The following is a 27,761-nucleotide window of genomic DNA, read 5'->3' as shown; positions in this document are numbered from 1 at the left end:
AAGATGACCTATTTCAGAAGCAAGTTACCTATGCCATAAGGTGAATTTGGCCCATGGGCCGTGGTTTACCCACCCCTATACTAACACAGTAGTTCTGAAAGTTTGGCTGGAGAATGTTAATGGTTGTAGAAGTTCCTAGATTAGTCTTCACAGCTTTGAATAATAGAATTACTGAGCTTAAAGGAACCTCAGCAACTTATTTGACTTGTTCTCCAAACTCAATTCAGTTTCTCTTCGTACCTTTGATATTTATTTTACAATGTGGTGGTCTCTATATTTGTTTTGATTTCATGAGTTACAATGTTTTGTTGACCGCCTGTATGAGTGTCACCTCAAGAGTTTTACTTTTCTTAAGAGAGCTTCTTGCCAGAGGAAGTTAGGAGAAGACATGATAAGAAGTAAAAGGCAGTAGAATAAATTTTAGAACTGAATGCTGTTTTCTCCGATACAGTTAGTATTCATGAACTTTAAAAATTCACATCAGTCAGAAATCAAGCAAGTGTCACTAGTTTCAAGCACGAGAGGGAGGAGGCTGCCTGACCACAGGCTTGACCACTTAAAACCTGAGCTCTGTGATTATTCTGTTAAAGAAAGTTGGAGACTCAATTTCCCTCAGTAACCATTTGTCTTTCATATCCCAATCATGAGAATATTATTGAAAATTTTTACTTCATCTGATGTTGAAAATTTTTTTATGATGCAGGATGTAAAGTTTTCCATCCTAATTCTTAAAAGCCTTATCTCAAACAGCATTCTATTAAGTGTGTCTCACTTAAAATATGAAAACTATTATATAGCTTAACTTGGATTTTTTTTTATTTTCTATATCCACTTAATTGCTTGTGATTTTGGGGGGGAATGACTTGTTAATCTTACCCCGGTCCCATTCGTGTGCCTTCACTTAACAATGAACATTGACTACTGGACATTCACCTTACCCCTCTATAAGTTATATTTTTCAGGGTTTTTTTTTCATATAATGTAAAACAGTAAGGCATTCATTAATCATTATTAAATCCATTCTTCTCTTCTTTTTTATTGAATTCAAAAGGCAAATCAGCTAGTCTTTTTTTTTTGGCATGCATCAGCCAAAGTATGTTATTATGAGGTATTCAAAAATAATATATCTTCATAAAACAATATAGGTGGAGGTTTAAAGAAAAATAAGGAAAGAAATTGGAACCATCTGGATATCCAAAGTAGAGAAAAGTTCTTGCTAATGGTTGTCAAGTACACATTACAAAAGTAACATTGCATGGTTTGCTAACAGGACGGGAAAACAATGCTATCAAAAATTTTAAAAGAATACAGTTTTGGAGTGTTCCAACTGAACAAATAAAAATATTCATTAAATCTATATTTAGAAGGAGAGTGGAGATTCACACTTCTTAGGCCAGTAAGGATTAAACATATCTCAGGGAAGCTCTGCCTGGCTCGGGGAATGAAAATACAACTGTGTTCCGGAGACGATGGGGAGGGGCAGATTTTTTATTTTTTATTTTTTGGCAGAGATGAGTGGGGAAAGCACCCTTTGTTGATTTGCTTCTCGATCAGCCTGATGAATGGGGAAACGTAGAGATTCCATGAAAGGAAAAATATGAATACTTCTTTAGATAAGAGGAGAAATAGGAGAATGGAAAGAAGCAAGGAAGAAAGGAAGGGAGGAAGGAAGGAAGGAAGGAAGGAAGGTCACCAGATAGAAGCTGAACTCCCTCACAATGCAAATGTTAATTACAAGAAGCAATGTTATTGGAAAGTCATTTCAAAATATATTACTTAAATATTAATACACAAATTATAAATTGAATTTAGGAAGGTTGTCCATCCAATGTAAGCATTTTTCCAACATTCCTTCTACTTGTTTTTACTACCAAGCAATCACCTGGGCAGGGTGTATGTCTCTTCTGAAATGAGATTAGTAAAGGTGGTCTAATCAATTATTTTTAAGCCAAACCAAATAGGCATTCCCTAATTTTGCCTATTTAGCATTATGTTGGCCGGCTTGATAGAATATGTATTTTAAAAGGTATATCAATCTCAAATTTTATATATATATATATGTATATATGTGTGTGTGTGTGTGTGTATATATATATATATATATACACACACATATATATAAAATATTTTTACCTTGAAGTCAATTGAAAACAGAATATTCCTTATTGATTTTGCCTCCCCGGCTGCCGTATGTAGTCAATGGCACTCACACGGATGTAAATAGAATGAATCAACTCCTTGCTGGCCCTGGGCCTCCTTGAGTCATGTGAAGTAGGTTTCTGATTCCTTTATGTTCAGGCACAGCCAGGGAGACAAGAGTGCTACTGTCTTCTGCTGGTACACAGAGTTACCTCAGGCTATGCAGGAAAAATGCTTTTTTCTTATTTTTAGACCTGAATCAGTCTCTGCCACTAAATGTATTCTTGTGAATACAGATAGCACTTTGTTGTCGTGCTCATGGGAAGGCGATGGGGTAACCTGTTTGCACGCAGCTGCAGGCCACCTGTAGAGAAAGTCAAATTAGGGAGAGACCCCACTGTTTTTTGCATTAATGCTTTTTGTATTGTTGTTTGACTTTTCCCCCTCTGTCTATGTATCTTTTTCAACTAGGGAGATCGGGAGCACATTTTAAGGCCTTCTGTCCCTTTAAGGCATCTAATGATTGAAAGGACTCTAGGATTTGAAAGGCTGTAAAAACTCCCCAGTTACCAATGAATGATGGCAATACAAAGAATCTTAAAGCTGTTGAAGTTGAAGTAGTCTTCTTACAGATTTAGTTTGTTTGGTAAACTTCCAGCAGCAACTCTTGCAAGGTACTGTTCCAATATTCCCACCTATCTGTGCTGCTTTTCTCCTTGTAAAGATTTATCATGTTCTCCATGGAAAAGTAGTCATCCATATTAGCAGTCAAGTTTACTCCAGATAAGAAAGAAAAACAAATTCTGAAAGAAAAAGAATAAATTCCTCTTCTTCGTTTCTTCATTTACCCATTTGAAGTTTTGAAAAAGAAGCCCATAAATGAAATATCTACATTAGCCATAAATATTAAAGGAGGGAAATGCACAAATAAAACTTGTTTCTGGAAAGCTTGATTTTGGCTGAATATCAAAACCCATTTCCTGACAGTGAGATCCATTAGACTACAAATAATCTCTCAAAGTAGTGGTTACATTGCTTATAAGATTTGACATTCAAGGTTAGACCGAAGACAGCCACAGATAGACTCATATGCACCATTGTATTCCAGCAGTTAGAAGGACCAACTCTTCCGAGCCTCGTTGTTTCTCATTTTTGTTCCTTTAGCTGAACATTCAGATTGGGATGCAGGATTGGAATTTTCCAAGATCCTCCATCATAGATCCTCCCAAGAAAACTGGGTGGGATTGTGTGGGCAGGGGCAGTTACGACCGTGCACCTCCACTGTTCTTCAGACATCTGAAGCGGAAGAGTTGTCACAGTTATCATTTAGAGCCTTCTCTGCTCAGCTTTCCAATGTTTATCAGGCTCCTTACACTATCGCAGTTAAACATCATGCAGTTACAAAATTCAAAATTTTAATCATTAGCATTTTGGCAATATGAATGTATTTATGCAAAATGCCCTGTCAGAGAAAGTATTGCATCTAGGTAGCAACTTAGATGTTCCCTAACCAATTCGTCTAGATGAGGCTCCAGAACGTGACCCCGATGACCATGATTTGATTCATTAGGTTATATGCTCCTACTAAAATTAAGTGATATGTAATCGAATTTGTTGCAACTACACAGTGACATTCAGACAACTTTAATTCTGAAATATGGGGCATGCATCCTGAAAGCTTTTTCTCTATGCTTTCTTCTAAATGTTCTACTCTCTTGAGCATCTCCATTCTGGTGAGGAAAATTTGGAGTAATGATAATGCCTATAGAGTGCAATATTTTTGCACTTTTGTAGATTGTTTCTAGGTCTATTTTCCTTAATAAATGCTCATAACAACACAGCAACTAAAACTAAGAGATTAAGGAACAGAGCCACAATTTGAAGTAAGAGTTCTGACCTGGCCCCTTCCTGTTCTTTCCATCTTTGTTCCATAGCTGAACTCTCACATGAAAAACATTTTTTTTCCATTTGGCATTCTCTTCCACTGGGACTGGCATATAATTTGCAATTTTCAGCTATACACCCAGGTAAAAAGTATTCCTGAGGGAAGAATATAAAACTTACCTGACTACACAGAAACAAGGCACTTTAAGAAATGTTGAGGTCCTTGGAACTCAGGGCTGGAAATAGAACAGTTCTCAGGGAAAAAAACATAAATGATTCCGAAATAACAGCTATGCCATCATATATGGCTATGAAGCAGATTCAGGGCATTTAATGTAAAGACACTTTTGTCTCCCAGGATAAGGAGATAAAACTGATGGACCTCAGGGAGATAACTGACACATACCTTAAAACCAGTCATCAGTATCTTTCAAACTACTTGTGTTTGAATTTGAAATGATGTTACCATGTTTATCCTGGGATGCTTTCTTTATAGTTCAACCCAAATATGGTTTAACAATTCAAATAGAAAGAAAACAGCAGCAATGATGCTATAATGGTGCAATAAAAAAAGTGTTAGACTCAGACTTGGGTCAAATCCTGGCTCTCCTATTTACAATGTTTGTGTAGGTATTTCACTGAACTTCCATTTGCTGTCTTCTAAACTGCAAGGAATGCCAACTAATAACTTTTTTTCCAGATTATTGTGATTACTAAATGAGATACTGAATGTGAGTGTTTTATCTGTGATGCACAATATAAACATAATTTTTATTATATTTTGCTTCAATTGGCTTAGTAAAAATCATTTCTAAATTATCAATATAATTACGTCTTTAAACCCTAAGTTGATCTTTGTGTGCTGCTGAGATTAGCCCATATCAGAGTAATTAACAGTGAAATAGAAAGGTATTTAGAATTTGCAACAGTCCTTGAACCACTGTGTACAGACAGCCTCTACTTTTTGTGAGCTTGTACATAAGACATCCACATCCAAACCTAAAGTCTACTTTGTAAAAACATTTTCAATGCCTGAAATCCCATATGGTTTTGATGTAAGTAAAAGGTGTACATTTCCCTCAGGGTCAAGTCTAAAAATTGGACCACTGCCGGCTCTGACCACATGTGTAAGGATTGGAAGGACCTATGATCTCACCTGCCTCATTCATATGCCATTAGTTACTCCACTTGCTTCTTTTGAACAGGTGTGATCGTGGCCAAACATAGTGGATGAGAAGGTTAAATAATAGTAAAAAAGTTATTACAGATGAGAATACTCAGTTATACGAGTTTTGACATAATGCAGCAGAATTATCACTATATACGTAATGCAAATATAAGCCATCAATGTGGAGGAGTCCCAGAAATTACTTTCTTCTCCCCATTGAAATGTGAGTCATTTTTAGTTTTAATTTTTGCAACATTTGTAAAATGGTTTTCTCACACATCATAAGCAATTACTACAGACAACTTTCAATCACACTGCTAACTGGGGATGAGAGTTAGCACCAAAATTCTACGATGTTTTTAAAAATTCCACTGTTTTCAAAATTCTACTATGAAGGTTAGAGTCTGAGAAGACAATTCAAAGAAACACTGGAGGGTCTTAGCAGAAACCTCCAGATTTTACTTCTTTCACTGGTATTTTTCCTAATACTTGTCTTTGATCTTGGACTATCTGCCAGAGAAACTTTGCTTCCTAGACAGATATTCTGGTATTTTAGAACCCAGAGGTGTCTCATAATTTTTGCAAACATCTATGCATTATCAGGAGCCCTGTGAATTACGCCATTTGAAAAGCAGTTATCTATTTTTTTTCTGATTGCTTTTTCATTTTAATTACTCCCATTTCCTGTCTTGACCTTAATGTTTCAGAGAAAGGAAGGCATCCCACAAAAGAAAGAAAGAGTGATCTTTCATTCGTGAACTACAAAGCTTCATAGGTCCTAATTTGGCCAGTGCTTTTGCTGCAAAGCCTTGGAATGCTGTTTTGCAATTTCAAAAGTGATCACATTCGGCTTCCCAGAATTTTTTATGCATGGAGGATGCCACAGGAACAAGGACAGCCTTGTTAACAAGTTGCAATCTCTCAAAAACAAGATAGGATTCGGATATAAATCATCATTTCAACTCACAAAGCTATGTTCTCCACCCCACTAAAGGACTTCATTTACATCTAAAATGGTTAATACTGATCTCCACTAGAACTCCTAAGTGGAGGAATGCAGCTGCCATGTGCTTAGTGACTCTGGGGTTAGGGAAGAATGACATCACCAAATTTAAGCATATTATCATGCTGACATAGAGGCACCTTGTTTTCTCTTCTGTGGATAGAGCAAGGATTGTGTTCTGTGTCTTGTTTTTTTCCTCCCAAAGAATACCTTTTCCCCCCAACTTAGCAGCTGCAATATGAAGGGTTGAAAATGTCACTTCAGCTAATGATGAATGATGCTTGACCTCTGGACGGGTTACTGTGAATTTTATGCAATGCTAAATTAATATGAAAGATCCCAACTCAAAGCACTTTGGCTGTTATGAATTGCTTCGAGGATAGATTTGTGTAAAGCAGTCTGTAGCTTTAGGGTTTTTTGTTGTTGTGTCCTTGGCCATAGTGGGTGGGTTGTGGGGGGGTGGGGAGGCTCCTGCTCTATAAGCAAGGTAAAAGAGTGTGCAAACACTTTAATGTTTTCTCCTGTGAGATTAATATCTTTTCATACTGGAAATATTGTCAGTAAGCAGAACCAGTTTGTGAAAAAAAAACATTCTCAAAAGGGCAACTGGCCCACATGTCTTTGTTGTTTTTATTTGAATATAATTAATTATGTAAAGCAATAGTTAGTGGAAGATTAACAATTAGTAGATTCTGTCAAGTAGTCACACAGAAATTACTAACTAATTGAACGACTGGTCCTCTATTGTGTCAGAAAGCAATGCTGAGTGTCATCCTTTTTATCTTTTTACTTTGTTGTTTTCACAGATCCCCTTTTTCTAAGATGTATGTTTCACAGCAGACTAATAAATAAATAACCCTCGTTGTAATTTCATAACATGCAAAAGGGTTTGAAATAAAAACACCTGTTTTAATTAGCATTATGGTTTGTTCACTTTAAAAAAAGTGATAATCCTGATGCAGTTAGCTGACATTTTTAAAGCTTTGAATTTCCATCTGTATCTTATATTATGATGTTTCAGGATTGTCATGAGTTAATTATGTTAACTTGGGAAGCATTGCTTGCATTTAGAATGAAAAAACTTCAGCTTGAATAGACAGAAAAGCAGATGCTATCTTTCTTGTCAATTGCTTTGTTGTGGGCTGCCTTGCAACTTTCATGTATTTCTGGATCTAAAGGGAAGTGTAAATCTCTATTTATTTTAAGTTTAACATAAACTACACAATTTCAGTATTCTTCTGTTTTGGCTGTACGTGTCTTGTGTATCTTTACATGTGTAGCTTTCCTGCCCCCAAATCCCCAAATCCACAAATCATCTCTTCTTTAATTCTTAATTTGTTTTGTGGTGCCTGGGCATTATGGAGATTAGAGCATAATAAAATGTAAGAATAGGACAATTCTACATGGCTTGATCCTCTCTCCAGTTAATTTTTCTACCACCTTTTGCTTTTGTACATCAACCTTTTAAATGGTACAAAAACACATGTAGCATCTGGGCACAACAAGGCATGTTAAGGATGGAGTAGGCACTCTAAGTAGGAATTTCCATGCTTTTGTGAGCTTAATGTTCCTTTAACATAGAGAGCAGCTGTGTTTATGTCAATAATTATACATTGAAATAAATGCATGTACATGTGTTTCTTTATGGGATTAAGGATGTTAGGGATGTCCTTACACAAAAGATTTTTGTCCCCACCCATAAAGTTTCTACAAAATTCACAACCAAGTTACACTATTTTGAGATTCTGAAACATTTCTCTGGGCAATTGGACTTCTAGGTTTCAGCTGACAGACGATTAGATTGAATTGATATGCTTGTTATTTTCTCCTGTCACCCTTGCCCCCCGCCACACACACGCGCGCGCGCGCGCGCGCACACACACACACACACACACACACACACACATCTGTTCTCCACTCTTCACTGGGTACCCTGTTCAGTACCCAGGATCTGACCTGTATACCTTACGTCTCCAAGGTCCCCTTGCCGAAAGGCTTCCAACTGGATTGGGCCAATAGGAAGTATCTGCAAGAGAGCAGAAGGCGGAGAGACACAATGCAAGAATGCCATGATTGTTAATGCTTAATCCCCAAATTAGTGTCATAGGCAATAAACACTCAGCTTTCAAAGCAGAGTGAGATCAAGGAAAAGTGGATAGCTCTAGGCAGGATTTCTGGAGATGTGAAGGCTTCCTTTGGGCTTTAAAGAATTGGTAGGATGGGGTAGGAGGAAAGAGCCGGCATTATAGTTGGTCAAGAATGAGCAAGAACCAAAGTAGAGAGGCTATAGTGTACAATTCTTTCTTGAGAATAACAAGTACACCAGTTTAACAGAAACAGATGATCTGGGTCTTAGTGAAGTGGAAAGTTAAGATTAAATGGCAGGTTGTGCCATTTCGAGTCCTTGAATGAATGGGAATAAGAAATTTTACTCTTTAAAATACATGACAAAGGTGTGTTCAGTATATAAATACAATCTGCATGTGGTACGTATTGTGGAGGTTTATTCAAATGCCTTATCACACATTCAAATTAAGGTATGGCTGTTCTGTCACTAAAAATAACTCTGTTCATTAGAGGAAATGTAACCTAGATTTTCAGAAAATAATGTTCCTAAAACCATTTTATATCTTTAACCAATACTTATCATTTAATATTGTCTTCCTAAATATTTTACACTAAGATGGAAAGTTATAAATCTGACAGTTTATACTTGACTAACCAAGTTTCTAATCTGATTGCCTGCTATCAACTTGTCGTTTACATAGATACAACTACTGAGCCTGGAAAACATCTATCACTCTATATATTTCATTCCTCTTGACTTTAGATGTGTTTTACCCTATAGAGCTTATGCCACCACCATTGTTATTAATCAGTAACACATCAAAGAGCATTGGGTTTGCGTTGATAGGTGTTCTTCAGCAGAAATGACCTGAATCACAAATTGTGACTTGTTCGGTGTACTTAAAACTACCGCAACTCTCAGGGCACCTGGGTGGCTCAGTAGGTTTTAAGTGTCCGACTTCGGCTCAGGTCATGATCTCACAGTTCCTGAGTTTGAGCCCTGCATAAGGCTCTGTGCTGTCAGCCCAAAGCCTGGAGCCTGCTCTTGATTCTGTGTCTCCCTCTCTTTCTGCCCTTTCCCTGGTTCGTTCTGTCTCCATCTGTCAAAAATAAATAAACATTAAAAACAAAAAAACTAGTGCAACTGTCTACAGATGAAACTGCAGTGGAATTTGCCTTGCCAAACACACTGATTTGTGTAGATGCTGATCATTAGAGATAAACTATTAACACAGGAATCCATGTTGGTTGGATATTTCTTTTATGTCATGGTCTGGAGCTGTTTGTTTATAAACCTTATGTAAAAATAATTATATTCTCACTTCCAGGACATAAATTTGAATGGCACTCTTCTCTTATTGCTCTTTCTATTCCTACATGATCATTTTCCTCCCTTATTATTTTAGGGTAGTCTTACAAAATAGTTTATGAGTAAAGCAACCGTTAGAAGCAGCTGTGGCACTAACTTCCTGTATGAACTTGAGCAAGTTACAGACATTCTCTGGTCCTTACATCTTTACATGTTAGGTGTGGATAGACTACTTTGCTTGGTTCCTATGGAAGCTAAATAAGATCACATGTTTAAATTGCCTGTCACAGTAACTGGTACATGATAGGTGTTAGGTTCATGGCTTTTGACATCACTGTTGTTATTATTCAACTTTTATTTCTACCTGTTAATCCTCAAATCAACCTATCCAATCTTCATCCCCCTTTACTAAGCTACATATCCAAATATTCAAATGTCCAATGGAAATTGCCATATGAAAATGTCAATAGCATACCCAAACCTGGCATCTTCTTTCTAAGAACAAATGGAATGAATAAAAAAATCCTAGCTACTCTTTCTCATGTGTTCAATATAAGACAACTACATTGACACATCAACATCCTTTTAGCCGAAAACAAGAGTTGTACTTGATTCTTTTTTCCTTTTGCCACCACTACTTTTACTAAATTTTAAGGTCTCACATAGCCTCTTTGCATTTCTACAAATGTTACTTTGTTCTGGCCTTTGTGATGCCTTGGACTATTACAGTAGTTTTGTAACCATTTCGAATCTTCTCACCTTCTCACCTCTCAAATGCGTCATTATATTCCCAACTGACTTATTTCCATAAACTACAGTCTGAATGATATTATTTCTGCATTCAGACTTTTAGTGGCTGTCTCTTGTCTAAAGGAGAACATTTAAACTTTGAATTTCTTAGCATGGCAGTCAAGGCATTCCACCAACTTCCAAGCCAGGTTCTCACATTTCATAACCCACCTTTGCACTACCTGTAAAGACGCCATTTGCCAATAATCCAACCTTTATCCATATCATCTCTCTTTGCTAAAATAGTGACTCTCAGATGTTACCATGCCTCAGAATCACCTGGAAGACTTGTTAAATTGCAGATGGCCATCTGTACCCCAGAGATTCTGATGCAGTAGGTTTGGGGTATAATGTAATAATTTGCATTTCTAATAATGTCCTATGTGATACCGAAATGGCTGGTCCTGGGAACACATTTATAGAACGTTCACCTACAACATGCTTTTTCGCTCACCTCGGTCATCAAAATTCTTTGATCCCTTTACTGTCATAGTTAGAGAATTTTCCCCTGTCACCCCAGTCAGAATGAAGCAGTCCATACTCTGTGCTGGCAGTGACTAAGGTTTCAGGCTTAGAGCCCAATGGACTGGACTCTAGCTAAATACCTGAGTGAACTTGGACAAATTGCTTGATCCCTGGACCTCCATTTCCCTGTCAGTAAAATTGAACTAATAACAATACCTATAGCATATGTTGTTGTGACGATCAAATGAGTTAATACATGCAAAGCACTTATAATACTCCCAGAGAGGTGCTCAACTATATTATCTAGTAATTTATATCTTTAATCTAACATTCCACTTAGCCATGTAATAATGTTTGAGGTTTGCAGACTTGAGTCTTTTTTCAGACTTTTTCAAGTTCCCTGAAAAAGAGACCACATCTTTATGAATCCAAGAACCTAGCCTTGGTCTTAGCACTTTACAGAAATTCAGTATAAAATAATTTTTAATTAAATCGAAATTGAGAAAAGTTTGCAAAGGGATCTTAAGTAAGTAAAACTCATCTAAACAATAAACAAGCCATCCATTTCTTTTTCCCTCATCATAAAGATGAATAAAAATGAGGTCAATTATTAATAATACATTGAAAGTAGGTTTGCTTTCTCCTTTGAATTTTCTAAACTCTATAATTAAAATGACTTCAAATTGAAAGATTGTAAAGAAGAAATTAATCTTATTGGTAAGTAAAAAAGAAAATCCCATGGTTGATGATAGATATGACCTGTTAGCATTGGTTACACTTTTATACTTTCTTTTCTTACAATCAGCGTGTGGAGACCAGCATAATCCAATTAATTGTAATTCCCTTTTGTAGAGTCCGTAAAGTAGTGCATGATATTGAAACACCATTGAAGTCTTATCTCTGGTCAGATAATCCAAACGGATTCTCATTTCCAACTACCAGCAGGTTTTTATAAACTTCAGGAAAATAGAATATTTTGACTTTCTTGAACCTATGAGAAATAATTGGTTTCTGAACTTTAATCCTTTGTACATGCCTAACCATCGTTTTTCTAGGCTTCTTTTTTTACTATGTAATGGTTTCATCAATACACCTGAGTGTCTCTCTCTTATTTCCTGACTTCTTGAAATGTTTTTTTCCATGGTGAATATGCAATATTTTAGCACAGCAGAGCCCCTCAACCGAGCTCCTTGCTCATGGTGCCTCTTGGACACCATATACTCACTCTGATCCATATACTCACTCTGATCCATCCTACTCACTCCTGCTGGAGCACCTTTCTAGAATGTCACTGTCTTGTTTGTGATCCAGCCGATTTCAGCCATAAGGTCCTCATGCTGTGGCCTGTACCTTCCTTTCCATTCTCAGCACTCTGAGATGTGGAACCTATACATCTGTGCTCCCCAGCAACTTAAAGATCCACAAATGAATTGTGTTCCTCAGTCCTTGGCATGACTGTTACTTCTCATGTTCTTTGTATACATCTTCCCATCCTCTTCCACATCCTCCTGTACCTCACCACTGTCCACATGGCTGCTCAGAAACTAATTGTTATGTGAAACCTCAGCTGGGAAACCTCTCTTGATCACATTCCAAAGGAAGCTAGATACTCATCTTCTATGTTCCCATAGCTGTCTACACTAAGCTGTATAGTAACATTTTCCACATTCTATTATGGTTTTTTTTCCCTATATACTGCAAGAGCTTCAAGCTTAGAGACCAGGTCTTCAGTATGTATTGTTTCACCCCGGCAATTACAACATGCCTGGCACAAAGTTGGAGTTCAATAAATATTTGATAAATGAATAAACGAGTGACTGAACGACCTATTTATAATTTCCGTGTTGGCTAAGTGTCTTAAGAGATTAAAATGAACAAAGAGAACACAAAAATTATGCTGTACCTGTGTGTGTATGCACACAGACTGACTGTTATCAGCATTATTATTGTAGTATGAAATAACCTCTACTATCAGAGGAGGTTAAAATTGGACAGGCAACACCAGTATGTCCATAAATAGTAAAAGGGAGCACACCGCATGAGGCACTAGGCTAAACACTGGGGATAAAAAAGATTAATAAGAATGAACTTGTTTGGAGGAGGGACACCCAAGAAATATTTTGGTTAGTCAGTAGAGTTGAATTATGTAGGGTGTGCCCAGGAGTGACAGGATGATCAGGGAGGATTAGAAACATAGTAAGCAGGATCTGAAATGAAGCTGAATGTAGGCCAGAGTAAAGATTAGCAACATAGATATCTGGGTAACATCAGGAAACATAGGCAGAGACCCAGGAGTTAGTGCCACAGATTGGTTTGGTGTTAGACTGAAAGAGAAACAAGGAGAAGAGTAGCTGGTCACAAAAGCCAGGATCTTCTCATATACATCAGTCCACCTTCCTCCACTGACTTTGGCGTGCACTCTCATGAGAGAAGTGCATGGTGAGGTTATCCCAAGTACATCTCTGCTCTGCTTGCTGAGAGATAACAGGTTCCGAGGGACCAAAACCTCCTGGGCTGCTTGGAAATGTGTCTCAGTACTAACAGTTCACCTGAGACTATAGCAAATGATGTCTTCTTAAGTTTCTACAACAGGAACTGTAGAAAACCCTCAGACCTGGGAGGGTTACATGGCTATCGTCATTATCATCATGATCTTTATTAAAGAGGTATTTATTAAACAACTAATTGAGCATTTCTTTGTACTGATGAAGCAAATATAAAATTAAAAAGGGTAGCTTCTTCCCTAAAGACGGCACAATCCTAGCAGTGATGTTAAGGAAAACTTATGAATTGCCAGGACTTCAAAAGTTTTTACACCATTTCTCAAACATCTTGCAATTCTCATTCTGTCCTTAGAATTGTCTTTCCTCTCATACTTCTTGCATTTGTCACATTGGCATCTAGTAGGTGTCTCATAAATTATTTTAATGAATTAATATGTTAAATAATTTGATCAATATTTCCTTTGTACTACTAATTGCTGAAATTTACTAAGTGGTAGAATTCCATTCGTTCCGTTATTTTTAGAACGCTCATTTTTTTTGTTGTTTTTTTTGTTGTTGTTGTTTGGTTGTTTCTATTAATGTCTTATTTCATCAGAAAACAGTTATTGTTTTGGGGGCTTATTTTACTATTTGTAGTTATTAATGTTATATGTTTATTAAAATCAATTGCTTACCAGTTATTGTCATTTAAATATTCAAGCTTTTCACTTCATTAACCAAGATTTTTGTGTGTATTTTTAGTCTTAGTCTCTATACCTCTACTCATTTTATTCTTCATTTAGTATTTTTTCCACTATTCAGTTAAAGGCACAATTTATCTATGGACATCTGAGAAGAGTGACAGGCAGTAATGAATATATGCTCTTAGTGAACCACAGTCTCTAAAATTTTGTGATGGTAACATAAATTGGTGCACAAGCTATGAGGGCAATTTGGCGAGGCCTATGAATATTTTAGATATATAAACAATCTTTGATCTAGAAACTCCAGGTCTACGAATTTGTTCTGTTCACCCAGGTACATACTTAAAGTTAGATATAAATGATCTAAGAACAAGATTCCTTACACTAGCACTATGCAAAATCTCTGACAATTGAAAATTCATTAAGTAAATTACTGTACATCCATAAAAGTAAATATGTAGCTTTAAAAAGTAGAAGAAGGAAGTCCTGATTTTGAATAACCTCTATGATATATTGTCAAGTGAAAAGAATCAAGATGTCAAACGGTGCATAGATTGTATTGCTGTGTGTATTTTAAGTGGTGGTGGGGGGTAATATTGCTTGAGTATAGAAAATGGCTTTGAAAGGATACATAGGAAATTGATAATATGGGTTTTCTCTGGGGATGTAAACTGACTAGCTAGGGATAAACTAGGAAGAGACTTTTGCAGTATATATTTTTAACTTTAAATTGTGTGAATACATTATCCATTTCAAAATAAAATAAATAAATTTTAAATAACAATAAGGACCGCACTCTTCATATTAAACAATGTAGGTTTTCAAGTAGCATGTTATTAAGTGTTTTGACAATTTTTATCAGCTAGTTTTTATAGCTTCTTTGTAATAAAAACAGCCCACATCGTGAATTATTTATATGAATGATGATTCTCAAAAGTTATGTTAGAAAGTGACACAATGGTGATTTTCTGTTCCATATCTTTGAAAGCTGGAGACCCCTGGAGTCAGACAGGCAGACTCTCTTTTGAGGTGGGAAAAAAAATCTCTAAAACTTCTCATTCACAAAAAACCCCCAAAATAACCAGTTATTGATAATAGATTCCTGAAAGACTCCATCTCATTATTCTGGACTTAAAATATTACACAAATACAGAATTAAGAAGAGAGTGTTATTTGGTGGTTTCAGCAAGAAATGGATGCATGGAGATCTAGCTATTCTGTCTAACATTGTGCAAGGAGTCATAAAACTTCCACGTCTCCCAACTCTGATTTCATGTACCTTTGGAGAACTCTGGCAGTTCTTATGCTACGAAATAGAAAATTTACTTAACTACTCCCATGAATCAATTAAGCAAGATAATTTAGTGGAAAAATTTATCCTCAATAATTGCCAAAAAAATCTTTCTTTTGGTTATCTTTATTGATATCTTATCTAGGAACAAAATGATTTCAATGAGTGAGAGTAGCACTGTCTTAATCTACCAATTTTGTTTACCTTTTATTTCTATTTTCCTGACGGAATCTTTCCAGATGGAAGACTTCTAACCTAGCAACAAACCGGGTCCTTCCTGCTAAATGATACCATCTCTAATCCCACAAACACCAACAATGCAGTAAAGGGAATAATAAACGCTAGAAATTATATTAGATTCTGGAATCATTTGCCAAAGTCTGGCTGACAAAGAAGATAATGTCCAAATAAATTTTCTAATAATGCTATAACAAGCCTGTACTAAATCTTTTACATCTATCACTTCACTTAATTCTCACACAAAATGAGGAGGGAGAGATTACAGTTCTCATTAGACAAGTGAGGAAGGCAGCACTTTAAATAATGTCTAGGTATGTGCATATACCTACAATGGAAATGTTATCTGTATATGGGCATTAATAGGATTTAGTTATATTTATTTCCTAGATATCATTATGAGATATATTTTGATCTGACCTTCTGCTTGATATTTACAAATGTAATATCACTTAGAGGGAACAAATAGCAATGGTGCTGAAATTTAGAGCCGATAACGAAAGAAATTCAAAAATGACTTTGCTGAAATTTAATCCTACGGATTCTCTCCCCTTTGGAGGATGTAATGTATGAAATCATCCATGGAATTCAAACAAATTCAGAATCTGTTTGGAGAAGACGGTCAAATAAAATGAACCATTGTGTATGGTGTCTGCAGAGCACAAAAAGCCTTTGACTGAATGGAAATAAGAGCAGTGTTGGAAGCTCTGAGAATGAAAGGAATTAAAGAAATATATATTGGTTGCCATGAAATATATTCTCTTTTTAAATGTATGATCCTAACAAATAAAGTCAATTCAGTTTTGCTGGTGGTAGTGTTGTTGTTAGACTCTGAAGAGGGTCATCTCTCCTCAGGTGCCCGGACAAAAACCATCTAAAAGCCCGGAGAGAAGCATAATGTCAATAACATCATTTTATAAGGTGGCATTATACATGGGAGTTATGATGATGGGAAGAAGTTTTATGTTATGCCATTATAAATTAAAAATGCACAAAGCAATGACACATTTGTTATACTTTCCATCTGTGGTGCCTGCTTCACAAGTTTCAGTTGTACCTATTTATTATGTTATTATTTACATTCAAATGAAATCTGAGGAAAAATAAAAAAAAAGGCATTCTCATTCCTGACCCAGTTCCTGTGCTGGATATAGTAGAAGGTGGCTCTGCTTCCTTAAAAGAGAGTAATGAAGGATATTTCATATTAGCCTGTGACATTATTTGCATGCCTTGGGCTTCCTAAGTGTTTTGCAAAGAAATATACACAACATGAAATGCGTAAAGAGCAAGCCAACATGGAATGCCAAAACATTCCATTGGATGTTAAGAAATAAAAGTTTTTGTTTGTTTGTTTGGGGGTTTTGTTTTTGTTTTTGTTTTTTGTTTTCTTTTTAGTTTCAGTATCTTAGAGAGTTTCTGGTTATTTCCTTGGTTCTTCTCTCTTTCCTACTAAGGAGACCACACAAAACTATATTTTGTACACCATGTGGCAAAACCACACATTCTGCACACAGATCCAACCATCTTCTCTTACAGTAAAGTCACCATTTTCCAATGTAGTCCTCCTCATAGCTTCCAGGGAGTTACTATGATAAATTTTAAGGAATAAATGTCTTGAGATGTGGAATGTGAAGTTTCATATCTAAAACCACTTTCCTCCTTCTTTGATAGGTAGCACAGCCATAGAAAGTTGATTTAGCTTGCATTGAGAGCATTTTAAATGTTCCCTAGTATTTTGTGTCTGAGGCTATAACAGCAATGAGATATTCGTACTTTAGAAGAAGTAGCTAGAAAAAAGAATGAGTAAGAAAATGGCAATAGTAATTTTATTCTTTGTCTAGGGGCACCAAGAGAGAGAGTATCCTGCATGTGTTTATAAAGCAAATCATTTGAAATAGTTGGGTGGAATCTAAGTAGGCAAGCTATTCTCCAATTGGTTCCAGCTTCAAACCTTTTCTCTGAATCTAGATAATTATTTTTATTCAGCTGGAATAACCTAAACAGCTATCTCTATTGTCTACCATATTTCATAAGTGTGGTATAGTCTGCGTGTTAAGAAGATGTTTAGATGTGATCCAGGAACATAACATCTTTCTCTATGCAAACCTTTGGCCATGATATTCATTTCTTTAGGACTGCGATGACAACGTACCACAGACTGGGAATTGGGTGAGACTAAACAACAGAAGTCTATTTTCTCATAGTTAGGAAGGCAAGAAGTCCAGGATCAAGGTGTTGGCAGAGTTGCTTTCCTTTGAAGCCTCTCTCCCTGGTTTGTAGACAGCCGTCTTCTTCCTATTTCTTCACATGGTCTTCCCTTAGTACATGTCTGTGTCCTAATCTCTTTGTAGGAGGACAGCACTCATATTGGGTTAAGGCCCACCCATATGACCTCAGTTTACCTTAATTACCTCTTTAAAGGCCCATCTTCAAATACAGCCACATTCTACGATACTGGGGGTTAGGACTTCCATGTATGAATTGGAGATGACACAATCCAGCCCATTACAGACATACTGCACATTTCTTGGGTGATATATTTATTCTTTGAGTTTGTTCTTGCTTGTCTGCAAGGTCAATAGAGTCTGATGCTAGGGAACAGGCATCAGATGTGAAATGTCTAGAACTTAGTCTATATCCACTTAAATAATATTTCAGAGCACCTGGTAAAATACTCTCCTTTGAGGAATATAAAACAACCTCAACAGCCATGGCTTTGAAAAACACATAATATGACTCTAGTATGTAGTGTCTATTCCATCTATGTTTATTTAATAAAGATCAAGTAAACATACAAATTAACTGGCCAACTGGTCAAGTTTTCTAAAATAATGTCATCACCAAAGTCTCATGTTATACCCAAGATGCTGTAGGAAGGAGCTGTAGTGAGTACAGCATGGAAGGATGCTACTTTTGACACAGGGTTTACATCGTTGTGTTTGAGAATTTGGAAACTCTCTAATCTACTGGAAATCAAACTGAACTGTTAGTTTAAGGGGCTAACACAACAGGAAAGGTTGAGCTATTCGAAAGATTCTACCAACTTCCTTTTGATCCACTGCTTTAAGTGCTAAACTAAAAATCAGCTATATCCTTATAGATAAACAGTGTGTCTTATCCACTTTAATAACTAATCTTGCAGTTTGATTTTATGGCCAAATATATTATTATTTTCAGATCGGTAGTCCCTCTGGCATCTCTTTCATTCGTGCTGTGACTTTCATGTACCCAGCAGGCCTTTCAGATAAGGTTTCTAAATGGTCATCTGCTCTGGAAGCAGATACCACATCCTTTATGAGAGTTTCACAATGTAATAGGTTCTTGTCATTATATTAATGATATCAGAGCTCTTCTCACCATATCCGGGGAAAGTTGGGGTGTCTTTCCTCTTTTTTGTTACAACAGTAAAATAAAGTTGGAAAGAAGCTTTAAAAGTGCCATGGAAAAAAATAACAAGATAAAAATGCACTTGTTCTTCGATATACAAAGAAGTACGTCTTTACTTTTATGTCACTAGTCACTTCTGGATCATTCCAATTATCTGCGGTCACGTTTTAATCAACACTGGGTTAACATGGTAAGCTTAGTTGAAATCAGACCAGGCAATGCAAATTCTGGTTATACCAGTCTATACAGCAATATATAAGAGGGAAGAGGTAATTAAACTATTAAACATGCCTTTTTTCCTGAGAAATTACCAAGACCTGCTGTAACTATCAAAGGCCCATCTTTTAATTCTCCATTTTAAGACAGATTATTCCTAATAGTTACTATCTATTTTTTTCTTTCAAATATAAATAGCTTAATATAGATGTGTTTACTTAAAATAAATAAAATACACAAAAGACCCTTCAAGAAAGGACATTTCAAGATGGCCTCATTTAGTTACAATGTTAAGATATATTTTTTGTGTTCTAATAAAAGTCACATAGTATTTGGACTCCAGAGCTTGACCTATCTTCAATTCTGTTTAAATGCTTTAAGACAAAAGAACGAATTTAAGAAAGCCTGATTAGAGAAATCAGGAGAAATCAGCACAATTATCAGAGGAAGGATTGTGAGATATCGTGACGAAGCCAGACTTCTTTCCAGTACTGGACTCCAGGAGGTCAAATTTCTGTTGATCTCATGTGACAAACTGCATCATGCTGAGGTACATCGCCTAAAACGACAGGATGGTTATGCTCTTTGCTCAGTATTTCCATTGCCTTAGGCCCTTAAATATTTTGCCCTTTTGGCCTTTATTCCACCTTTCGTGTCATAGTAGCATCTTGGATGTCTTTGTTTCCTTGTGCTTTCCAAATGTTTTTCAGATATGTTTTCTCATCTGATAACAACTACTACCCTTCTATCTTCATTTCGCAATCAAGTAAACAGATATATGGCGCATCAGTGGTAAACCCAGGCCTGGCATTTCGTATAATCTCTTTCCCACTCTGTCATATTTCCTCTTCATCACATCATCACGTGACCGTTTGCTCCATCCCCTGCCCCTTTCCTAATGCAGTTTCTTTTTATTGCCAATTTGCTTTATATCTGTTTATAGAAGAATCTGTTCCTCCTCTAAATGAGTAATTACTAAAGATCAGAGTCAGTTTACAGGTAAAAGCATAGCCTCAAGTAAGACATTTAGGGCTAAAATGTAAAAGTCACTATCTTGAAGTAATAGTCAATCCACTACCACTTGCAATTACCATTTATTTGCCTTTTCCCTTTTAACTTCTGCCAGCCAAGATTAAGTCTGAACATAGTGGTTTTGTGGGGTGGGGGAGGGTGCCGGCTCCTTATTCTGGATTCATCATTTGTGAGCAATGGAAAAGTTGCTTAATCTCCCCATGTATCATTTTCCCTGTCTGTAAAATGGAGGAGGTGACAACAATAACATGGACTTCACTGTCTTACTGAGACAGTTACGTTAGATAATGAGTCTGAAGTGCATAGCATAGTCCCTCATAGAGTGGAAGCACTACATAATTGTTGGTTATTGTTTTTGTTGTAAAACACCCGGGAATGTGGTCATGTGAACTTTGTTCCGGAAGAGGTTTTGATTTCATCCATAATAATTACCAGTTCTTAAGTTCTTATTAAAGAAATCTCAGTTTGTATCTAGTTTTCTAGCTCTCTGCTCACCTAAGGGAACCTTCATAAATCTATATTTATTGAGTAATTCTATAGATTCTTACAGCTCCATTATACTGGAGTGTATCTCAACGGAGCATGACTTTGCCATATCTGGAGACAGTTGGCCATATCTGGGGGTGTTTCATCACCACCACTGGGAAGCGCTACCAGTCTCCACTGGGTTAGGGCCCGAGATGCTCCTAAACATCCTAGCACGCACAGCAGAGCCCCCAGGAAAAATTATCTAGTGCCAAGTGTTAATAATGCTTTACTGTTGACAAGCCTTGCTCTATTGAACAAAGGGAGAAGCGTAAGCACTTCTAACACTTCTGTGCACTTCTGTGGCACTGCTAACAGATTAGTTAGAAAATGTCTATCAAATAATACAACTGTGTTTATAATGATACCTGTTAACACCAAGATATGATTATGATTGGTTCATCTTGAGAACTGGTTGGATTCATGAGAAGACATAGAAATATGAACATAACTGCTTGTTTAGATAAATCTCATTGGCCTTGAAAAATATACCTTAAAGTCCTCTGGTTTACAAGTAATCTTAAACTTCGTTGGCTATGAAAATTTGATATAAAAAAATAGAGATTATATCTCAAAAGATTTTTCCAGCTCCTTGTCATATTGTTTATTTAAGCTACTTATGGAGGGCTACAAATTGTTTTGTTTTGCTTTGTTTTAATGAAGACTACATACTAAAACTGCTGGTTTAAGTAATACAAGTCGATATCGATATTATACGTTATTTCAAGTGGATATAATCAAATGGTATTTATTGACTGGCAAAGTTTCTTTTTTGTGTATATTGAAATATTCCATTTTTGCAGTGACTTCAATTAACTGATGTTTATTTGGAGGTCATAAATAGTAATGGTCAAGTAATTATTTGTTATTGTTGTTTTCTTGCTCAAGATAAAATCATTCTCTTTTTCACCTGCTGAGTACTTTCCTTTGGCAATCTCGAACCTGTGTATCAGGCTGGCATTTTGTCTTGGACTTTTCCGATAAATTTTTGGTAAAGATAGTTGTGTGTGAGAGAGCACTTATGTGTGTGTGCGTGTGTGTGTGTGTGTGTGTGTGTGTGTGGTGTGTTTGGGTTTCCACTTAAAGTTCAGTGCCAAAGCTACAGTACTTATACATTTTCTAAATGTGTTTTAAGCAATAAGTTGTACAACATTTTTAGAACATGTGTTAAGCTATTTCTCTAAGAATGAAGCTCTTAACAAAACATAAGCACTCTGCATGAGATCTTAGCAGCAAAGTGCTTAAAAGATAAAGTAAGAATTGGTACCATGGGAAGAACACCAGCTGTAGAGCGCACAGGTCCATTATGAGAAGTATGGTAGTGGGTAGGGAGAAAATGATTTAATCAGGAGTAAAACCAATTTTATTATAAGGGCACGCAGGGGGTGTGGCACCATAGTGAGAGGGACATTTCAAAATATCTGACAGATTTCAACAATGTGAAAACCCCGTTCTTTAAAGTGACAGTAAACCCCATCAGGTCTCCCTTTTTGATGCTATTGTTAACAGTTGACTGTTTAAAGCTGGCCTGCTAAGATGCTGTCGGCCTATTTCAATAGTATGTAGCCAAATAAAAGACTAATTGTTGAAATACAATCAATCAAAAATGATTGCAGGGCAGAAAGAAGGTCTCCTCTGCTGATTTTGTTGTGGATCATATTATTGTGTTATGATTGAGGTAAGCATGAAGACTGAAAGAGAAGAAGAAAATAGCCCATCTGAAATAAACAGATCCACCTTCTCTCCTTCTCTTTGCAAACATCCTATTGAACAGGAACGCCACTTACCAGCCCTGGAAATAATAGTCCATTTAGAAAAAGAGATCTGATAAAGATTACAGCTAAGATTTTAAAAGGACGTGAACACTATTGGCAAAACAGCCCATGCGGAGATTCCCTATGGTGACAATTCTCAGCTTTTCTCACATTTTTGGTGCAAATTCTCCTCTGCTTCATAAAACTGACACAGAGGGGGCATGTGAACCTGAGCCCAAGACATTGGTAAAGAAACAAAAATCCAGTTGACCAAATGCCTGTTAAGTTCTGGCCAGGAGACTAGGCTGCTCAGTTAACCTCAGGCTGTTAAAAATGATTAGCTTTAGTTTTTGTTCCACCTAGAATTCAAAAGCGCTTTGATGTCGCATGTTTACAAAGACAAATACTACCGATCAGCAGCAATGCTTGCGTGCCTTGCTTCCTTTCAGTTGTATGTAAAGATGTTGCTTTCAGATCCTGCTACCTTCACTTCTTGGGTGAGAATGATTCCAGACTTTCATTCTGAGGGCGAACAAGAAGAAAATAGTTGTCCAGCGTCTCTTTATTTCTTCTAAAAACTTCATTTTGGCAGTTACATCCTTTAATATTTAAATCTCTCAACTCACTCCAGCTTCCCAAGCAAACATTTCTGTTGTTTGTAGGCGGAGTGGGTAAGCACTTGTGGTTTGTCTTTAGTGCGTTATCATTTTTGACAGCTTTGCATAGCCTCCGTAGGCCAACAGGGGTCTGTCTAATATTGTTGCTGGGCACATTTTCCTCGCTGAGATGAAAACTAAAAAAAAAAAAAAAAAAAAAAAAAAAAAGATATTTTTGAAGCAGTAAGAAGGAATTAATATCCTTTCTCACTCAGTATTCTATTCCTTGCTGACTTTATATTCAGCAAAAAAGGGAAAAAAGTGTTACCCATTATTCCCTTGTACATAGCAAGGCTAACACATGTAAAGCAATAACTCATTTTCTATTGCCGTGTTTAGCATATGTCTCCTGTTGGCTCAGCAAGGCCTTTAGGCCGGTCCCTTGAGCCGGCCATCATTGGCAACTCTTAGCCCCTCGGCCTCAAAACCAAATAGCTTTGAATCATGTTGAGCTGTGATGCTAATTTTCATACTGATGCATTATGGGAATAAATGTATCTGACATACTGTGTCAATGGCACTGTCTCTTTGTGTCTCTTGTTTTTTTGTTAGCTGCATTCCTACAGATGGTATTCCATTGAAAATGTTCCCTTCCTACGGAAAAGGGGAAAAAAAAACCACGCACAGCACCAAACCTCTAGGTGCAGAAGGCTGTTAACGGTTGCTGATGATAGTAGGCAAACATTAACATAATAATTAGTGTCTTGTAATTGTTTCATTAAAACCAGTTGTTCCATTTCTCCTCGTGTTTTCCCAGAAGAGAAGCTGAATTTGGACGACAGCCAGTGGGAGGACATCCACGTTGTCACCGGAGCACTGAAGATGTTTTTCCGGGAGCTGCCTGAGCCGCTCTTCCCTTACAGCTTCTTTGAGCGGTTTGTGGAAGCGATCAGTAAGTAACCTCACAGACAGGAGCGCTTGGTGGAGTAACCTGGCAGCATGGAATTATTAAGTAAACAACTAAGAATGACAATGATAGCAATCATGGAGATGGTAATATCCCTGGTGCTCCACATGGTTCATTTTGGTTTTGTGTTTTTGATGCCTGGCCCTGCAATATTCTCTGAGGTGTTTTCGTTTGAGTTCTGGTTTTGCGTTGTTGTTAGTGAATAGGGCAACCTATTCAGAGTGGCCAGTTTTCAACTAAACAACCTCAAATGAAAATAGCTTCTCACGGAATCTGTTTTAGAGGGATCACCTTTGGCATTCCCAGTCCCTGCCTTGAGAGTTTCAGAATTGGCAATGAGTTTGCATACAAAAGCGTCTTGAAAAAGAATTTAAGTGACTCTCATTACATTTTGTTGAAGAGGTGTTAGTTAAATCAACTGAGGCATCACCTTCTCACGGCTCCCTCACCGTTCACCCAGCAATACTAGTAAATACTCAGCTACAATTTGCTTATGAGCAGTGTAAGAAGATTCAATTAAGTAATGGCAGGTTTCTTCTGTTAAACTGGTGACTTCGTAGGAGGTTGAATTATGTCACATACGAACCAATAGTCTTTGTACACTCCTCGAAGCTTCCTTTTCTATTGTTTTTGCATTTGTAACACACACACTTAAGTATAAGAGAGTGAATGAATGAACGAATGAATGAATGAAAATCTTTCCAAATGCAAGGAAACTTTTGCTATTGATGCTTGGAGAAACAACTACCGGTACATCTAATTTAATATCTTAGGGTACACTTACTATAATTGTGACAGCTTGGAAAAAGTTTCCTGGCTAGCAAGCTGATTCAAGGAGGAAAAAGAAAGAAAGAAGAAAGAAAGGTAAAATTAAAAAGCTTGCAAGCCTGGCAGGAGCTTAATTAAAGTCCAAGAGAAAAATCTCCAAGAAAAAAAAAATGTTCTGCTTAGGAGGTCTGATATTGGATGATTGTGTGTACAGTATTTCCATTAGTGGGAGTGGGGGATTGGGGGCCCCATGTTGGAGAACAGCCCCTCAAAATGCCCTTTTATTTGGTTTCCCTCTCCACAAGTCTTCATACTTGTTTAAAGCTCCAGAACAATGATATCAAGAGGAATGCAACAGAATTTATTTTCCCAAGATCTTTCTCTTGCTGTCTGCTCACAATTTTGTTGTGATTGTTGCTGTTGTTGAATACAGTAGCAGTGCCTTAACTATGGGTTTTGAGGGGAGGCTGCAGCTCTTATCCCTTGTCATGGTTCTTTCTGCTTCTCAAGAAGAACAATATTTTATGGTTCCCAGGTTCAACTTCTTTTTAAAAGGAGGAATAAAGAAAATAACTAAATAAGCATGCATTTCCATAACAGCTTATTCTGATATACTGGCTTGGAACATGGCGAGCATGAAAGATTAGTATTAACACAATATTAGCACAGTGTTCTTATAGGAAATCGGGGAACTTGCATTGGGGTACCTCTTTCTGATTATGTATATTTAAAGAAGTCATACAAATTTCACGTCATGGTCTCCAGACTTTTAGGTGAGGGTTATGTTATTTGTAAGCATACCTGCACCTATGCTGATATGAGGGTTGTGATATAGATACCCATCATTTAAGCTTCCTTTAGTCCACCTGATTCTAAAGATACAAGGCAAGCCATTCTCCTACCTAAGAGATAGGGGAAGCAGGCCCTTAGAACCCATGTGACGGCATGTCTTTTGGATTTACACAAAGAATAAGACCATCTCTGCACTATCCTGGACTCAGCGCCCACTCAACAGAATTTCAGAAACACTGGCATAGTCAGAATGGAACAAGGCAGAGTTGAAGTGGTATCATGCTGTTGTGACTGATGGCTATTGCAAGGATTTTTGCCAACACCTATAAAATGGATTATGCCAAGAACCAACGAGATGGTGCTTAAGAAAGTCCTTAAAAAATGTAAGGTCCTAGACAAATGCTAACAGTGTTTCTTCGGTCGAACTTTGTCTGAGAATGCAATATGGAAACAAGGAAGGAGTTTTGCTTTCACTTGATCTTACGACGGAGGTAGTTTTTCTATCATTGTTTAAGGCAAGAAGAATCAACCTCAGCGACCTTGTTTTGCCTAACTCAAAATAGTACTTATTATTTCTTACTGCGTAAAATGGAAGGACTAACCAACCAGATAGCACGGTGGAGAAATATGTAACAATGCTGGAAGAAACATGCTCACTAAGCTATGTGTTTTTGTCAGAATCTTGCAGTCAGTTTTGGTGTTATAAACTCAACTAAACTCCTTGGTAGTTCATATTTAAATATCCTTAAGCAATGGGAGAATGGCCACATACTTTTTGACAGTGGTAAAACTACACCAGAGTAGGTATTTTTACCCCACTGCATGCCAGTTGAGTTTAAAAAAAACTCTTTCAAAACTATAAAGACTCATATCCAGTCCCAGAGAGGTGATGGGTTTTATCATAGGTCTCACTGCCTCCCATAAAATCTATACAGTGAGAAGCTCAGGAGACCTGCCTCTGAGTTCTTGGCCTTTTCATGAAAAGAAACCAACCAGGTAAAGGAAATTCATGGGAAAGATGTCCGTAGATGCTGGCTCTGGGGCTCTTGGCCATCAGATCTTTGCCCCTCCCTTTGTGCTCTATAATGTAGGAGGGTTGACCCCAGCCAGCTACATTGCCCAGGTGCTCTTTTGGGCTGGCCTCCTACTGCTGTAGCCAGTGTAAGCCCTGGCATTAGATAGCAGAGGGGCAGGGAAGGAAAAGGCCAGCTAGTGTGTCAGGTTATCCTCCACCCCTTCTCCCTTGCCCACCCACCTGCCTCAGATAGTTCTTTACCTGAAGGTCCATCTTTTCCGTGGCTTCAGCTTTGACTGGAGAGGCCCACTCTGGTTCCAGCTTCCATCTTGCGGTGGGAATCTTCCTGTCTTTTTCCTATCCAGCCTGGTAGTAGCTTCCTGCAGCAGCTCGTTTCCTGGTTACTTTTCTTTCCTTGTTTGGCTCTCAACTTCCTCATCATATGGGTAACCAGTTCCCTGCATCGAACTAATTCCCTCTGTGTAAATACTTGAAGTGGTTCCTACTCTTTGGTTAGACACTAGCAAAACACCATGCCAGTCAATGTTACGGTTCATGTACCTATAACATTATTTCCCTTTTCTTTTCCACTAACCCCAATGCTAGTTTGTGAAGGCTTAACATTTTTATTTGGGAGAAATTGGGAGATCTGTTTTCCTTTCATGACAGAGTTAAAAAGTGAATAGACCAAAAGAATTCCACTTTCAAATGGAACGCTTCGCCCTCTGAGGAGGAAATGTTATTTCATGTACGGGCAATTAATGACCACTTGTGCTATTTGAATTACTGTTAATTCTCATTAAGTGTTTGAAAGTCACCATTACATATTCTGAGAAAAAAGAACAGAAGGCATTTACTTTTTTAAATAGTTTCTTTTTGGGCCAGACACAAACATTAATATGATAAGAACCTGTAATTGCCATAGTGATCCCCTGTCTGATAACACTCATTGAGGTAACAAAAACACCAGAGATTGTTTGATATTTCAGAATCCAAGTACTGCAGTCATTGATCTGAAATTCTATATTTGAGGTCAGTGCAACTGGGTCACCTGCAGGTTATTTCGTGGGGATTTAACCCACTGACTGCAAGGACTTAATTCCCTGGAAGTGACTTGTGCTGAAAGCGGTATTAGTACTGTGAAAGTGAACTCAAGACAAAAACACAGCT

At 37.2% G+C, this 27,761-nt stretch overlaps 1 protein-coding gene across 2 annotated transcripts in view; it reads left to right on the top strand.

Moving 5' to 3' along the window:
* ARHGAP15 (Rho GTPase activating protein 15) overlaps positions 1-27,761 on the top strand; it is a 639,654-nt gene that overhangs the window by 482,329 nt on the left and 129,564 nt on the right. For both annotated transcript variants that reach the window (XM_047872568.1, XM_047872569.1), the window contains one exon: positions 23,867-24,001. In XM_047872568.1, coding sequence (XP_047728524.1) covers positions 23,867-24,001 — 135 coding nt within the window. The remainder of the gene's footprint in view (positions 1-23,866; positions 24,002-27,761) is intronic.

Source organism: Prionailurus viverrinus, chromosome C1 (genome assembly GCF_022837055.1).
Source record: "Prionailurus viverrinus isolate Anna chromosome C1, UM_Priviv_1.0, whole genome shotgun sequence".
In the NCBI taxonomy this organism is placed as follows: domain Eukaryota; kingdom Metazoa; phylum Chordata; class Mammalia; order Carnivora; family Felidae; genus Prionailurus; species Prionailurus viverrinus.
This window is presented reverse-complemented; position numbering and strand designations above follow the sequence as displayed.